Source organism: Pseudophryne corroboree, chromosome 4, assembly GCF_028390025.1.
Source record: "Pseudophryne corroboree isolate aPseCor3 chromosome 4, aPseCor3.hap2, whole genome shotgun sequence".
Classification (NCBI taxonomy): domain Eukaryota; kingdom Metazoa; phylum Chordata; class Amphibia; order Anura; family Myobatrachidae; genus Pseudophryne; species Pseudophryne corroboree.
The window spans coordinates 151,092,526-151,107,593 of record NC_086447.1 but is presented as its reverse complement, the minus strand read 5'-3'; the positions used below and the strand labels follow the sequence as shown (position 1 = coordinate 151,107,593).

General features: G+C 48.2%; 1 protein-coding gene across 1 annotated transcript in view; it reads right to left on the bottom strand.

Moving 5' to 3' along the window:
* Nucleotides 1-15,068, bottom strand: part of ALKAL2 (ALK and LTK ligand 2) — a 68,559-nt gene that overhangs the window by 32,715 nt on the left and 20,776 nt on the right. Inside the window, exons 3-4 of the mRNA XM_063919512.1 lie at nucleotides 13,391-13,444; nucleotides 12,029-12,112 (exon numbers count right to left, since the gene is read on the bottom strand). Coding sequence (XP_063775582.1) covers nucleotides 12,029-12,112; nucleotides 13,391-13,444 — 138 coding nt within the window. The remainder of the gene's footprint in view (nucleotides 1-12,028; nucleotides 12,113-13,390; nucleotides 13,445-15,068) is intronic.

Sequence of the window (15,068 nt, the reverse complement as noted above, 5' to 3'; positions counted from 1 at the left end):
CATTATGACCACCTCCTACGTTTGACGTCGGCAGTGCGTAGCCCATGAAGTATGTCATGTGTTGTGTGCTGGCTTGGTGGGTATATAAGGTGTGCAATAGGCCATATGCACACATATCACTCATTGCTGTCATGGGTACAAGGGACGATTTATCCGAGTTGCAAAAAGGGATGATTATCGGGTTTTGGCCAAGGGTGGCAGTATTTCTGAGACAGCGCAGTTTGTGAACTGTTCGCGTGCTGCTGCGGTGAAGGTGTAATGTGACTGGACAAATGCCATCATTGCGAATAATAGCCGTGGAAGCTGCGGAGCACCAAGTGCCACTGATGGGAGAGGTGAACGTCAGCTATGAAGGTGCGTGAGGGCCGACTGACATACTACAGTGGAGCAGCTCACCGTCAGAATGAACCTAGGGGCTACCAGACACCAGTTCTGCCGGTCTAGCTGCTGTCCATGTTACACACGGCGGTTACTCTGGCTATTAGCTGGTGGTCATAATAATGTGACTCAACCGTGTATCCTGGAGATTGGACCCAAGTTTATACTCAAAATGCCCAAATGTTTCATATACACCTTATACACACAGCCTGATGGTAATGTTACACAATATTTTTAATGATTGTGTACATAAAACTAAGTTTGTCACTGAACCATCAGAAAATAATGTTGTCACTGTCTCTATCGCACACAAACATTTCTGGATTTCTGAATATTTTGGATATTTATTTTTCGGATATGAAAGACTCAGTTAATAGTAATTGGTATTCATAAAGCTACATACTCCCAAAAAGAATGTAATAATAATAATAATTAAAATGAAATCAAGTAGGGCAAGAATCAGAAGAACAGCCAGGACTTGCCTACTGAGTCACAGCCTTGGTCACACACGTACATAGCAATCCAATGAACAGGTTTCTTTGTTTTATCACCTGCCTCAATCCCTTATTAGCAAGATGAGGAGATAACCCACAGAATCTAAGCCAAAAATAATTTTTACACCTAGTGTTGGAGGTGATATGCGTATGGATGGAAACCTGGGCCAAGTTCAGGTTAATCACGTTTTAAAATGAATTAGGAGTATTACTGCCATCAGAGAAACAGACATTAATTTGTTTGACAGGCTTTGTTGTATCAAGTTAAGTTATGCAAATGTTAAAAAGTTTTGTTACAATATACTGTATGTTAATGAAAAGAATATAGAACTGTTGGTTGTTCTACCAACAGGGTGGGCTCGCTTACACCAGGATTTCCATCATTGCAAGAAGTGTGTTTTCCACCTCCATTCCCTGGCAGCTATTCCTACAAGGACTCAGGAGACTCAAAGTCAAACTTCCATTTCAACTTACAAGAGAGTCGTAACTAAAATAGAAGCATATTATGTCCTATCTCTTACTGTACTTGGCATCCAAAAGTAAAAATGGGGTGTCACAGCTTCCTGTTTAAACAAGGTGAACGTGTGAATGTAATTACTTACAGAGGTGTGAATCCTTTATTTTGTTTCTGTGTTTACTACATTAGGTAACTGCATTTGTATAATTGTGTGTTGTGAACATCTGAATGGTTTGATTATACTGTAGGGTGGCCTAGACTTATGAATGTTTTTATACTAGGATGGTTCCATGCTCGGACTGGCTATTGGTTAGTCTAGCAATTTGATGTTCTAATGCTCTGATTGGCTACAAATCGTCTAGAAATAATCCAAAAAAGTGAACATTATATTATTCTCATTGGCTATGGGTTAGTCTAGCAATGTGATCAATCTATTGCTCCAATTGGCTTAGTCTAATTATGTGAATGTTCTAATGCTCTGATTGGCTATAAACAAAAAAACAAGGTTTGTTGGCGCTGGGCAGGTCTGTGTAGGTATACACCCTGGGATTAGCAGCCACCTCGAGAGGGGGTAGCCAGCCTCCTCAAACAATAGGACAAATGCAAAAAAATACCAGGTAGGTGCTTAGTCCAATGATGCAACCAGAAAATTAAAAAACACAATTTATTACACAACAAAAATAAAAAACAATAAAAACAGTAATGTAGACCAAGATGTATGCCGGGAGTATGAGACAGCGGCTTTGTGCATTTACATTGTGCCGTACGAAGGGGAACAGCACACAGCAGGCCGCGCCGCTAACAGCCATCTCACACGTGCAAAGGGTAATAATACAGAGCGGTTCTGCATCATCAACTCTGTGTCGTACTGGTGCAGTGAGCAGAAACTACCACTAAGTACATATTATTGTAAACTCACTTTATTGATACAGCGGATTAAAGTGGATGGACACTTTTCATTTAGAGTCCACACTGGTTCAGGACACATTCTTGCACCAACTAATCAGCTGGAAGATTTACCTACACTCATACTGTGGGCTGTAAATTAAGCTTGAGTGACTGACAAAACTATCCTGAGAGTCTCTTATATATGAGTATCAGCCTTTTCCTTTTAAATGTATTTTATTAGTGAAACTCTTTTCTATACTTAATGTGTATGCTATATATATCAGAGGTATCATAGGCCTCAGGTTGAAACCAAATATCATACATCTTGGTCTACATTACTGTTTTTATTGTTTTTTTTATTTTTGTTGTGTAATAAATTGTGTTTTTATAATTTTCTGGTTGCATCATTGGACTAAGCGCCTACCTGGTATTTTTTTGCTCTGATTGGCTATGAGTTAGTCTAGTGATATGAATGTCCTCATTGGCTACAGGTTTGCCTAGTGGTGTGAACACTGCTTTGATTGGCTAAGCGTAGTCTAGCAATGTGAATGTTCTAATCTTCTGGTTGGCTATGGGTTAGTTTAACAACTTGAATCTTGTTATGCTCTGGTAAGTTACAGGCCGTTGCAGTAATGGGGCATTAAACAGAGCATCCACACATACTAACTACAAGTTGGTTCTAGATCCACTGACTTTAAATTAACTCACATGCAGAGGTCACCAAGATACATATAATATGCACTTTTGCCCCAATATAAAAGCATTTAAAAGTGATCCTTGCCACTGACTTTCAAGAGAAAATCTACTAAGTCTTACAGAGTGAAAATGGAGAGAGATCAACTACCAACCAATCAGCTCCTGTTATTCTTTAAACACAGCCTATAACATGGCAGTAAGGAGCTGATTGGCTGGTAATTTATCTCACTCCACGTTATCACTCTCAAAGGCTTAGGGGAGAACTCAATTAGCCCCGATAATTTGGAACGTGTGCTTTATTGAGATTTTTTTTTTTACGGGCGATCTAATTGGATAGCCTGTAAAAACATATCATTTAAACATCATGAAAAAGGGCAAAACACTGAAGTTTTTCCGCAAATTATGTTTTACCGCTGCTAATTGGATACCGCCCATAGAATCCTTTTTTTTTTTAATGCCCGATTCACGAAAACAGTCCAAGTATTGGGTTTTTTTTTCGGAGCCTGTAAATTAGCGCCTAAGTAAAGTGAGTTACCCCCTAAGTAAATCTCTCACATCGCAGGTTAATTTGGTCCTGCGGTAGATTTCTATTAAAAAATAGGCCATGAAATGCCTCCAATCAGAGCAAGATATGTGAAACGGACTCTTTCTAGAAAGTATACATACTGCATCTAATCCATTCAGGAAGTATGTATTCTACTATCAACAACAGCAAAAGTGAAAAATAAATAAGCAAAACTCTTTGAAGCCACTTTCAGTTCCCACACACTAAAAAGTAGCTCAAAGGCCTTTTGTTCTACACAATTAAAGAAACCGCAGAGTCAAAACACGTTTAGAATCTTTCAACATCCAATTTTATTTATCTAGAACGGGTATGCATTTGCATGCTCTTTAATCAGATAGCATATTAGTATATTAGACTCCCAGGTAGTCAAAGTATTGACTCACAAACCTTCAACTTCGTATTAATGAAATCCTTCCTGACACTTCAATAATGTTTAACCTAAACACTCTTGGAAGTATTCCAATCTCTTGATAAAACAAACATAGTTGTGTTTAATGGAAAGCTATGTTTTAAGCAAGTAAAAAATGATCCCCTGTATTCAGGAGAAGGTAAACAGATCCCGGATACTCTGTTTTCATCTGTGACTTATTAATAGGCTCGAGTCGGATGCAATTTTCTGCTGCATAGTTGCTATTTAAATGTGTACATGGTAAATGATAACATCCTATCATTAGATGCTGCTTACTTAACATCCAAAATAGATCTTAGGTTCCACTTAAATAAAAACCCATGTGGGTATTCAAATTAATGTTACCAGGATACTATTAATTGTGTATTATATATGTTAATCTGCTGGACACTACTGATAATGTTATTATAGGTCTAGAACTTGTTAAACTATATAGTATCTATGGAGAGAGAATTGACTGCATAGGAAAGGAAAGAGTTAAACATCTGGTGAGGGGTGGACCTAGCTGTGAAGAAAGTACAGCCCTTTTTGAAGGGGAGGGTTTGTGATATATAAGAAAGGTGAGGCCATTTTAGATCTCTCTTGTGGAGATTTTGCCTTGGTGAGTACTGCTGTGCAGACATTAATATTGTCCACACATATTTTGTGGTAATTTTGGGTGCAATTCTGCTGTGTTCCCCCCTGCCAGTGCCATCCTTCAGTGTCAGCATACTGCTGTGCAGACATTAATATTGTCCACACATATTTTGTGGTAATTTTGGGTGCAATTCTGCTGTGTCCCCCCCTGCCAGTGCCATCCTTCAGTGTCAGCATGTCTGCCCGCCCTCACCGTTCCGCTGGGCCTCCAGCTCGATACCGCGGTTCTAGCGGTGGAGCTGAGCCAGGGGAAGGGGTGGTTGGCCTGGGGGACGGGGCTCCGTCCCCCAGAGCCTCCACGGGCGCGGGCAGGAGAGCGACTCAGTGGGCCGGATCGGCCTCGCCGCTTGGGGCCGGGCAGGCGTTGCCGGCTAGTTACGGGCGGCGGGGGGCGCCGGAGGTCCGTCCAGGCCGCCCGGGGGTTGACGGGCTTCGGCCTTCGCCTCCGGGTGCAGCGGAGGCAGTGTCGGCGTCGGGCGCCAGGTGATGCGGGCAGACCCGGCCTCTATCTCCCCCCCTTGCCGCGGCCGGGTGGAAGTGCCGGGCAGGGGGAGAGGGCCGGACAGAGGTCGCCTGTTCGCCGCGCGGGGCCTGTATCTGAACCTCGCGCGGCGGCAGCAGTGGATGCGGCGGCTGGGACATTCACGGTGGGCGGCAGTGGGACGCGCGCACGCCCGCGCTCACCGCAAGTGGCTGCAACCGCGCACGGGGGCGTGCAGGGACATCACCAGCGCTTCTGTCCCCTCTCATAGCTCCCCGGCAGCCGGGGGCTGGCAGGGGCCGGGGGAGGGGGACGGACAGGGGGGTGCAGCGCATGTCAGTTGAAGGCAGCGCTGGGCAGGAGAGACCAAGGCAGGGGCAAGAGGTCCTTTCAGTGAGCGGTGCTGGCGCGCGTACACGGCGTGCGCGCGTGCCCACCGCGGGCGGTGCTGTACGCGCGGGACCGCGCGCAGCAGCACCGCGGCCCTCCCTGTCTACCCAAAATACTTCACCGGAGCCAGAATACAGTGGCTTCCGGGGGAGGAGGGGTGACAGGGAATGGGTCAGCGGCCGGAGGGCCGCAGCACGCGCTGCGTGGCAGGATGGCGGCTCCTCCCCGGGTTCGGGGGATAACTCTGAGTTCCAAGGGGAGGAGGCGTTTTCTGATGGGGAGAGTGGGGGTTCCGACAGGGGTGCCCCCGCTTTCCCGCCTGGGCGGCGGACGTCGGGTGCCGGGAGCACGACCGTCGGGCGGCGGACGCGGGATCGCGCCCGGGCGCTGGCCGGGGGTCCTTCGGGGTCCGTTACCGGTTTTCGCGGCGGTCGGAACCCTCCCGGGGCACTGGCGTCGGCCCTGGCCACAGTGGTGGAGGCGTTGGGGCCGCTTGCCGCGGTGGCCTCCCCGAGGGCGGCAGCAAGTTCCGGCGCGTCTGCGGAGGCAGGTGGGTTCGGCAGACGGGGAGCCTCAGCAGCGCAGCGGGTGGCCCGCGCCTGCCGGGAGCTTGGAGCAGCCGCTGCGGAATTGGAGCTAGGGCAAGGACGGGATGGGCAGGGGCGCGTGGGCGCAGGGCCCCCCACTCGTGGGGCTCGGCATGCGCCGCGAGTGCGAGCCGGGTCCCCCTCTTCTTTGTCTTTTGTAGAACACGAGGACGAAGGGATGGCAGGCTTCATGGATGAAGACGTCGAGGTTGACGCGCCAGAGGATTCCATGTCGGAACAGTCGACAGCATCAGGTGAGGTGGTGCAGTCAGTATCGGGGTCCTCCGCAAGCTCTAGTTCGCGCAGCTCTTCTTCTTCCTCCTCTTCATCTTCCTTGTCGTCGCAGGCGTCCGAAGTAAGTAGCACTACTAGGGCGAGGAAGAGGGCGACGAAATTCGCCAAGCGGGCGGCAAAGCAGCAGAAGAGGCGCAAGAGGCGCAAGCGGGATAGCGAGGAAGCTCGTAGGGCCAAGAAGCGCCGCGATTTGCCCGGGGTCGTTCGCTGCGACTACACCGCAGTAATGCGGGGGCTGCGGGATAGCTGCCGCAAGAAGATTCGTAGGGGTGACTTCGTGGACGTTTTCGTTTTAACAAGGGCCATGAAGAAGGATTATAAGGCAGCGGCCGCAAAGAAGGGCATGGGGGCTGAGGCTTTCCGGTCCTTCGATAATTGGCTGGCCGGGTTCTGCGTATTTGCGGCATGCTACTTGGAGGATAGGCCGGAGGAGCACATGAATGTAATCCGGTATCTGCATCTCGTACACGACATGCAGCGCACATCCTCGGGCTCGGAGTGGCGTCGGTATGATCAGGAGTTTCGGGAGAAGCAGGATGGCTTGCGGGTCATGGACTTCGGATTTAAGGATGTGGAGGTCTGGCTCAAAGTAACCCGGGCCTCGCAACAGGAGGAGGAACCCCGGAAACAGGGGACGGATGGGCGACGCGCGGGGCCATCAGCCCAGGCGTCCAGCGTGGACGGCGGATTTGCCAAGGCAGGTGGATCGGCCGGCCGGGCAGGAGGGCGTTCCGCCACGAGAGGAAAGTGTTTCGCTTTTAACAGCGGAACATGTTCCTTTGGCAAGCAGTGTCGTTTTCGTCACTCCTGCTTGCAGTGTGGTGGATCCCACCCAGCCTCCTCTTGTTTCAAAGGCGGTAGACAGGGAGCGCGGGGTAAGCAAGCGTACCCCAAGCAGGCCGCGAGCGGGTCCGCTCCGCAGAGCTCCAACACCAATTAAGTTGGGGACTATGGGCTGGTGGTTGGAATTGTATCCGAATAGAGAGGATGCAAAATTTTTGTTTGACGGTTTTAAGTTTGGTTTTCGCTTGCCTGTTGCGAGTGAGGTGTCCGTGCGGGCACAAAGGAACCTCCAATCTGCCCGAGCCTTGCCGGGAGTGCTTCGGGAGAAAGTGGATAAGGAGGTCAGGTTGGGCAGGATGGAGGGACCGTTTATGTCACCCCCGGTGGATGATTTGGTCATCTCTCCGGTCGGGGTGGTTCCTAAGAAGACTCCAGGCGCTTTCCGGCTCATCCAGCATCTTTCTTACCCGTTAGGGGCGTCGGTCAATGACGCAATACCGCCGGCTCATTGCTCGGTGGTGTATCAGTCATTCGACGAGGCGCTAGAGATGGTCCGCAGCTACGGGACCGGGGCCCTTATGGCTAAGATTGATGTTGAATCAGCTTTTAGGTTATTGCCGTTGCATCCGGACTCATTCCGTTTTATGGGTTTCCGGATTGGAGCGGAGTATTTCATCGACAAATGTTTGCCGATGGGATGTTCCGTTTCATGCTAATTTTTCGAACGTTTTAGCACGTTTCTTCATTGGTGCGTGGAGTCTTCGTCAGGGGGTCACGGGCTTGCACATTACCTCGATGACTTTCTGTGTGCGGGTCCGGCTAATGCTACGCGGTGCGGGGACTTGCTTTTTAGCATCCGAGCTCTATTTTACCACTTCGGTGTGCCCGTGGCCGTGGAAAAAACAGAGGGGCCGGCCTCATGCTTGTCATTTTTGGGGATTGAGATTGACACGGTGGCGGGAGAGTGTCGGCTGCCTCGGGACAAGGTTTCGAAGCTCCGCGACTCCATTTGCCGGTTCGAAGGGTCGCGTAAAGTCACGCTGCGGCAGGGCAGTCCTTGCTGGGCATGTTGAACTTTGCTTGTCGGGTAATACCGATGGGCAGGGTTTTCTGCCGGAAGCTGGAAAGGGCGACAGCGGGGTGTGCCAGGCCACATCACTTTGTGCGTTTGTCCTCCGAAATAAAAAGGGATTTGGCCATATGGGCCTCGTTCCTGGAGGAGTTCAACGGGGTGTGCATATGGCAAGCGCCAGCGGTGGACAGCGAGCGGTTGCAGCTGTTCACCGACGCAGCGGGTGCCTCTGGATTCAGTTGTTTTCTGGAGGGATCTTGGTGCGCGGCATCCTGGCCGTCAAAATGGCATAGCGAAGGTCTAACAAAAGATCTGGTGCTTCTGGAGCTTTTTCCTATTATGGTAGCGTTGGAGGTCTGGGGCGATCGGCTGGCTAATCGCAGCATAATGTTTAGATGCGATAATCTGGGCGTGGTGCATGCCATTAATAACCAGAGGGCAAAGTCGTTGGTGGTTCTGCGGGTGCTAGGGCAATTGCTTTTGACATGCTTGCGCAGGAACCTGTGGTTCCGCGCGCAACATGTGCCCGGTTTGGAGAATGGAATTGCAGATGCTTTGTCGCGAGGACAGTGAGAGAGGTTTTGGTTGTTGGCACCCGAGGCCGACGAGCAAGGTTTTCATTGTCCCGGTTATGTTTGGCAGGTGATCGGGCCGGACTGGAGGGTCTAGCGTTGCGGTCAGTCGCGCCAGCCACGCTCAAGGCTTACGGACAAGCTTGGAACGAATGGGAGGAGTTTGTCCAAGGTCGTCAGCAGAAAGGTAAGAGCAGGCATCGGCTGATGCTTTCTTTTATTTGGCAGCTGTATGTTTCCGGTAGGTCCCGTGCGGTGGTATCCCGGTACTTGGCTGGAGTCTCGTTTTTCTGCAAGCTGCGGGGCGTCCCCGATGTGACAAAAAGCGATGTTCTGCGGAAGGCTATGAAAGGGTGGGCGCGAGTAGCGCCGACGCCTCCAGATGGGAGGCGGCCCATCGATGCGGCTTTGTTGCCGGCCGTCATCGCGGCGGTGGGGCGAGTCGCGTCGTCCAGGTTTGAGACGCTTTTGTTCAGTTTGGCGTTCTCAATGGCTTACCACGGGGCCTTTAGGGTATCGGAGTTGGTAGCGCCTTCCAAGAGAGCAGATTCGCGCATGCTGGTCGGAGACGTGGTAGTGGGTGAGAGGTCCTTGCTGTGTAGATTGCGGCGCTCTAAGACAGACCAAGTGGGGAGAGGTCGCTGGGTCACTTTGGTTCCGGCACAGGAGGAGAGCGTTTGCCCAGTAGGTCTGGCTGTGCAATATGTGGCGGTGCGGCCCGCTAGGAGGGGGTCATGGCTATTGCATTATGACGGACTGCCAGTGACGAAATACCAGTTTCGTTGGATGCTGAGGCGTTGTTTGACAGGCTTGGGCCTCCCACCCGCTGCGTTCGGTACCCATTCCTTTCGAATAGGCGCTGCGACGTCGGCTGCGGCAGCGGGTTTGTCCAGAACTGAAATCCAGGCGGTGGGGCGATGGAAGTCGTCAAGTTACAGACGATATATTCGCCCCGTGGCATGAGAAGGCGGATTGCGCATGGCGCTCTGTTTATTTGCGTTTGTATTATGTTGTTACAGTTCTGTAAGTTATGGTATTGTGCGTCTGTTGGTTTCCCCCTTTTTATCCTACTCAGGGATTAGCTACTCGTCGTTGCTGGCATGAGTCGGCAGCGGGGGTCTGGAGTTATTTTGCGATTTTTTGCCTGACTTGACGGACTGAATTCTAATATACAATTCGGCTAATCTGTTCTAATCAGAGTCCCTCAGCAGGTCTTTACGCTTTCACCTCCAGCTGAGTTATTACATGTGTTTCCAATTTTATCCCCCCCCTTCCCCCCCCCTTTTTAATTTCGTTTGAATTTATTTTGAACTTCCCCTTTGTGTGTCTATGTTCGCTTCAGATTGGCAAGGAAGCATGGTGCAGATCGGCTAGGCCGTGACTGCTGCAATAGCGAGATCTATAAGTTTTTTCTTTTTGGCAGATCCTTCAGGTGAAAGCAATTAATGAAGCTTTAGTAATCAATTTTACCCCTCTTTTCCCCTTCAGGTTGGGTTGAAGACAATTTGGCTATTTGGGTGGTCGGCCACTCCTATGTGTACTGGGCGGCCAAGTTTGTGGCATCGGAGGGGGCTCAGGCGTTGCCTGGAGCACAGGGTGTTAGATAGCTTGGCTGGCGAGGGATGATGTGGAGCGAGCTGAAGAGTAGGCTAGTTAGCCAGGCCAGCAAGCATGGAGTCCCTAGGGTCTTGGTTGTCCATCTAGGTGGCAACGACCTGGGGAAGAGGACATCCCTGGATCTGCGGTGGGCCATGATACAAGATCTGGCAAGTGTGGCCGCGGCATGGACCAATTGTGTGTTGGTTTTTTCATTGATGGTGCCGAGGTTGAGTTGGAGGGGGTGTGGCGGATGGTCGCCAGATTGATGAGGCCCGGAAAAAGGTGAACGGGGCGGTGGCGAAGTGGGTGCTGTCCCACGGAGGGAGGGTGGTTCGCCACCCTAGGATTCGGTTCAGAGACAGCCACCTTTTCCGGCCTGATGGGGTACATCTATCCAATGAGGGGATGATGTTGTTCCTGGAGGATCTTGGTTTCGTTTTGCAGGAGTTAGGGTAGGTTATGGTGGCGGTGCGAAGACTTTGGGGATGAGTCTTTCGCTGTTGGTGGAAAAGAACAGCAGTTTTCTATTTGTATGGTAAACTGTAGTGTTTTACAGTTTAGTATGGTTTAGGTGCACTCACCTCCATCGACTTATTGGCCGCTTGACCACCCGTCCGGGAAGGCAGCGGCAGGGCACCCAGGAGCGGTGGGTAGTCACTGTGGGGGTTGAGTTGTCACCTATTACCGGTGTGTGATGGTTGTATTAAAATTAGGATCGTTTCGAAGTTTTAGTAATTTAAGGTTAATTTAGGTTAATAGAGCCGTTCTTTTTGCTGCCACCATATGCCGGCTGGATCGGCATCTTAATAAAAATTTCTATTTACAGGTTTGCTATTGGTTAGGGACAAATAAATAGCTAGCAATTTTTCTGCCAAAATTCAAGTCTTCGTGTCTTTATTTCTGGTTGTGAAGGTAATGAAGGTTTACTTTAAAGAAGGGGGTCCACCAAATATCACTAGGATGTTTAGGAGAGAGAATTGACTGCATAGGAAAGGAAAGAGTTAAACATCTGGTGAGGGGTGGACCTAGCTGTGAAGAAAGTACAGCCCTTTTTGAAGGGGAGGGTTTGTGATATATAAGAAAGGTGAGGCCATTTTAGATCTCTCTTGTGGAGATTTTGCCTTCCCACCCTCCCGCCCTTGTGGTCAGAGATTCTGGCACGTGGTGCCTTGGCGTTAAGTTGTTGGCTGGTTTTATCGTTGGCTATTTATTGGCGGAAAAGAACGGCAGTTTTCTATTTGTATGGTAAACTGTAGTGTTTTACAGTTTAGTATGGTTTAGGTGCACTCACCTCCATCGACTTATTGGCCGCTTGACCACCCGTCCGGGAAGGCAGCGGCAGGGCACCCAGGAGCGGTGGGTAGTCACTGTGGGGGTTGAGTTGTCACCTATTACCGGTGTGTGATGGTTGTATTAAAATTAGGATCGTTTCGAAGTTTTAGTAATTTAAGGTTAATTTAGGTTAATAGAGCCGTTCTTTTTGCTGCCACCATATGCCGGCTGGATCGGCATCTTAATAAAAATTTCTATTTACAGGTTTGCTATTGGTTAGGGACAAATAAATAGCTAGCAATTTTTCTGCCAAAATTCAAGTCTCTGTGTCTTTATTTCTGGTTGTGAAGGTAATGAAGGTTTACTTTAAAGAAGGGGGTCCACCAAATATCACTAGGATGTTTAGAATATTATTTTCATTTAATGCTATATGATCTGTTTCAAGCTTTACTTACGTGCTGGAATGGTGCAGTCTCTTGTGCTGTTGTAGAGCCTTCGAAAGTGTTTATTGCAGTTTGGACTTGTGAAGGAAAGTCGGCCTGAAGAAAAAGACAAGTAGTTCATAATAAACAATGGGGATTCCTTATAAAGTAGTACAAAAATAGTGTGTGTGTGTGTGTGTGTGTGTGTGACTGTGTGTGAGTGAGTGTGTGTGTGTGTGTGTGTGTGAGCTGGTTACATACGAACACACACAAAGACGCACTATGGGTCTGAGTCGGATTTGGAAGCAAGACTGAAAAAGCAGGCAACTTTGTATCTGGGACAAACCATTCTGCAATGCAAGGCGATGAAATATGTACATTTATATTTTTCTGTGCAGGGTTAATACTGGCTGCTTTTGTATGTAGCCCACAAATATAAGACAGCTTTATTTTTACACTGCAATTTAGATTTCAGTTTAGACACACCCCACCCAAATCTCTCTGTGCATGTTACATCTGCCCCACTTACAGTTCCACATGGTTTTGCCCAGTTGCTTGCTTTTTTGCTTTGCTTCCACATCTGAATAACCCCCAATACGCAGAGTTATGAATACCGAGAAACAATACAAAACAGATTGTACAATGCATGTACTGTAGTTATGCTTTAAAAACCAGATAATGGGTGCATCATACAAGTTCTATAAAAGGAAACTAGGGGGTCTATTTACTTGGATGGAGATAAAGTGCACAGATAAAGTTCCAGCCAATCAGCTCCTAACTACCATGTCACAGGCTGGGTTTGAAAAATGACAGGAGCTGGTTGGCTGGTACTCCCCGGACCAAGGGGCCATATTCAGAGATGGATGCAGAATGCACAGACGCTGAGTGAAAATATGTTAAGGCCACAGAAGGCGTCTTGTGCTGGTTTCTGTAATCTGCTGCTGCGTCCGAAGATGCAGCATCAGATCATATGTGTGACCACTGGTCAATGGTCATCTGTGTAACCCTCAAATTACATGGGAAGGCCGGTGTGATCACGTAGCAGAGGCCAGGATATCTGCATTGGCAGACGCAGACCCTGTCTTCAGAACACATACAAAACAAAGTCAATACGCCCCTATTTTGTCAAGCGCTCACGTCGCCATCTCTGCCATGCCCCCAAACGGCCAAGGGGGCAAGTGACCGTCATCACAGAAGCTAATCTGCACTTGCACAGTGTTAATCCTGCGCATTTGTGGATAAGTATCCATTGGAAATGAACATCTCTGAATCACGCCCAAAGGGCGATTTGGTCTCAGGCCAATAGTTAGCTTAGGAGTTATTTATCTGGAAGCAAATGCAGTGTTCTCACTGGTCCCTCTGAACAATACGCTCATTTACAGCCAAGCAACATACCTGTTAAATGTTTTAAAAACTTCTCTTTCATCCGAAGGTCCCTGGGAACTATTTCTGCATGGAGAAAAGACACACAGACATTAAATATACTGGGCACAATTGTTCTTAAGAGTGGGGAAAGTACATGTGAAGACGTGACCTCCTGATTGGCATATCACAGTGGGGATAGGAGATTCTGCCAATGTACATACAGTAAGACAGGGAAATCCAGGCTTTCAAAGTAGTAACCTTGGCCTGTACTATCGTGAACCATTTAAAGAAAATCCTTTCACAAAGCGTATACTGCACCTTCTCATTACTGCTGCCAGCACATCGGCTTGATGAAAGAAAGAGTTAGGCCTGGTGGTGTAAACAGGGATGGCACTGTGTCTGATGGAAACAACATAACTAGGTTTCTTTTACAGGCTTAAAATAAAGCTATAACTAAAGGACAAATGACACCAATATGTCCGAGCATCCCGGGCAATAGGATTTATTAAAGGAAAATGAAATGCACTAAAACTGTGTTATTTTCTTTCAATAAGCAATGATATTAATTACTTTATAGCTTGTGTATAGTTCCTTCTCTTCAGCAATTTGACATCAGATTTCTGTGTGTTAGATGTTATGCCTAAATCAGGCCTCCACACATTTGCACCGACCGTGCTCTAGAGGAGGGTGTGGTCATGGTTACCAGGGCACGGTTAAGCATCCAGCAAATCAAAGTTCCGAATGCGAAGATTGAATGAGTCCTTAATGCATAGCAAAGCAATGGCAAACATAGTAGGTGTTTTGAATGGGAAGTGAGGGGTTAAGGGGAAGACAAGGTTAACAACTAGACAACACGCTTGAGGAACAGGTGGAGATGTACTATAAAGTAGGGGGAGATGTACTTAGCCCTGGAGAGTGATAAAGTGGAGTGAGATAAAGTGCTAGCCAGTCAGCTACTATCTGCCAGGTTACATCTTGTGTTTGAAAAAGGACATGAGCTGAAAGGTTGGTAGTTTATCTCTCTCCACTTTTTTACACTCCAATGCTTGGTACATCTGCCTCTTAGAGATGTCAAGTTGTAGCCTCTGTAGACCGGTGGAAATACTATTAGTTCTGGTAAGACAGAGAGATTACAGATGTTATGTAAGGCTTGCATCAGCACAGGGGGTCGCAATTTACTTATTTGAGAAGCACAGGGTCAAATGGATAGGTAGCAAGGTAGAAGGAGAAGATACTCGTACTTCCTCTCACTTGTGGGTTCAAATGAGTACAAGGTGCCAGAGGGTGCAGGAAAGGAATTGTGTAGGTTGGTGCACGGGAAAGAGGCATTCATGCTGGATCTTGCCAATCCTCATTAAATGTATTAGGCATGCATTTGGGGTTAGGAGCCTCAGCAGAGATTAAAGACTTAAATTGTTTGTCCAAAGCTTTTTGACAGGAGTGGTAGATAGCAGGATCCTTAATTTGGCAAAGGATGAGATTTTCCCACATTCTTCTTCTTTGCAGGAGAACAGAGCGTGTTCCTCTAGTATTCCATGGATAAGATTATGGTAGACGCTGAGAGGCAAGAATAGCTAAAGCCATTTGACCAAGGGTTGATACTGGCATTTGGTTGTTCTGCCAGATCAGGACAAGAGAAATTAGGAAGAGAAGTTGTTGCAGAAAGGTGATACGTTTTCTGTGAAGGTTCAGTAGAAAGGTTAATGGG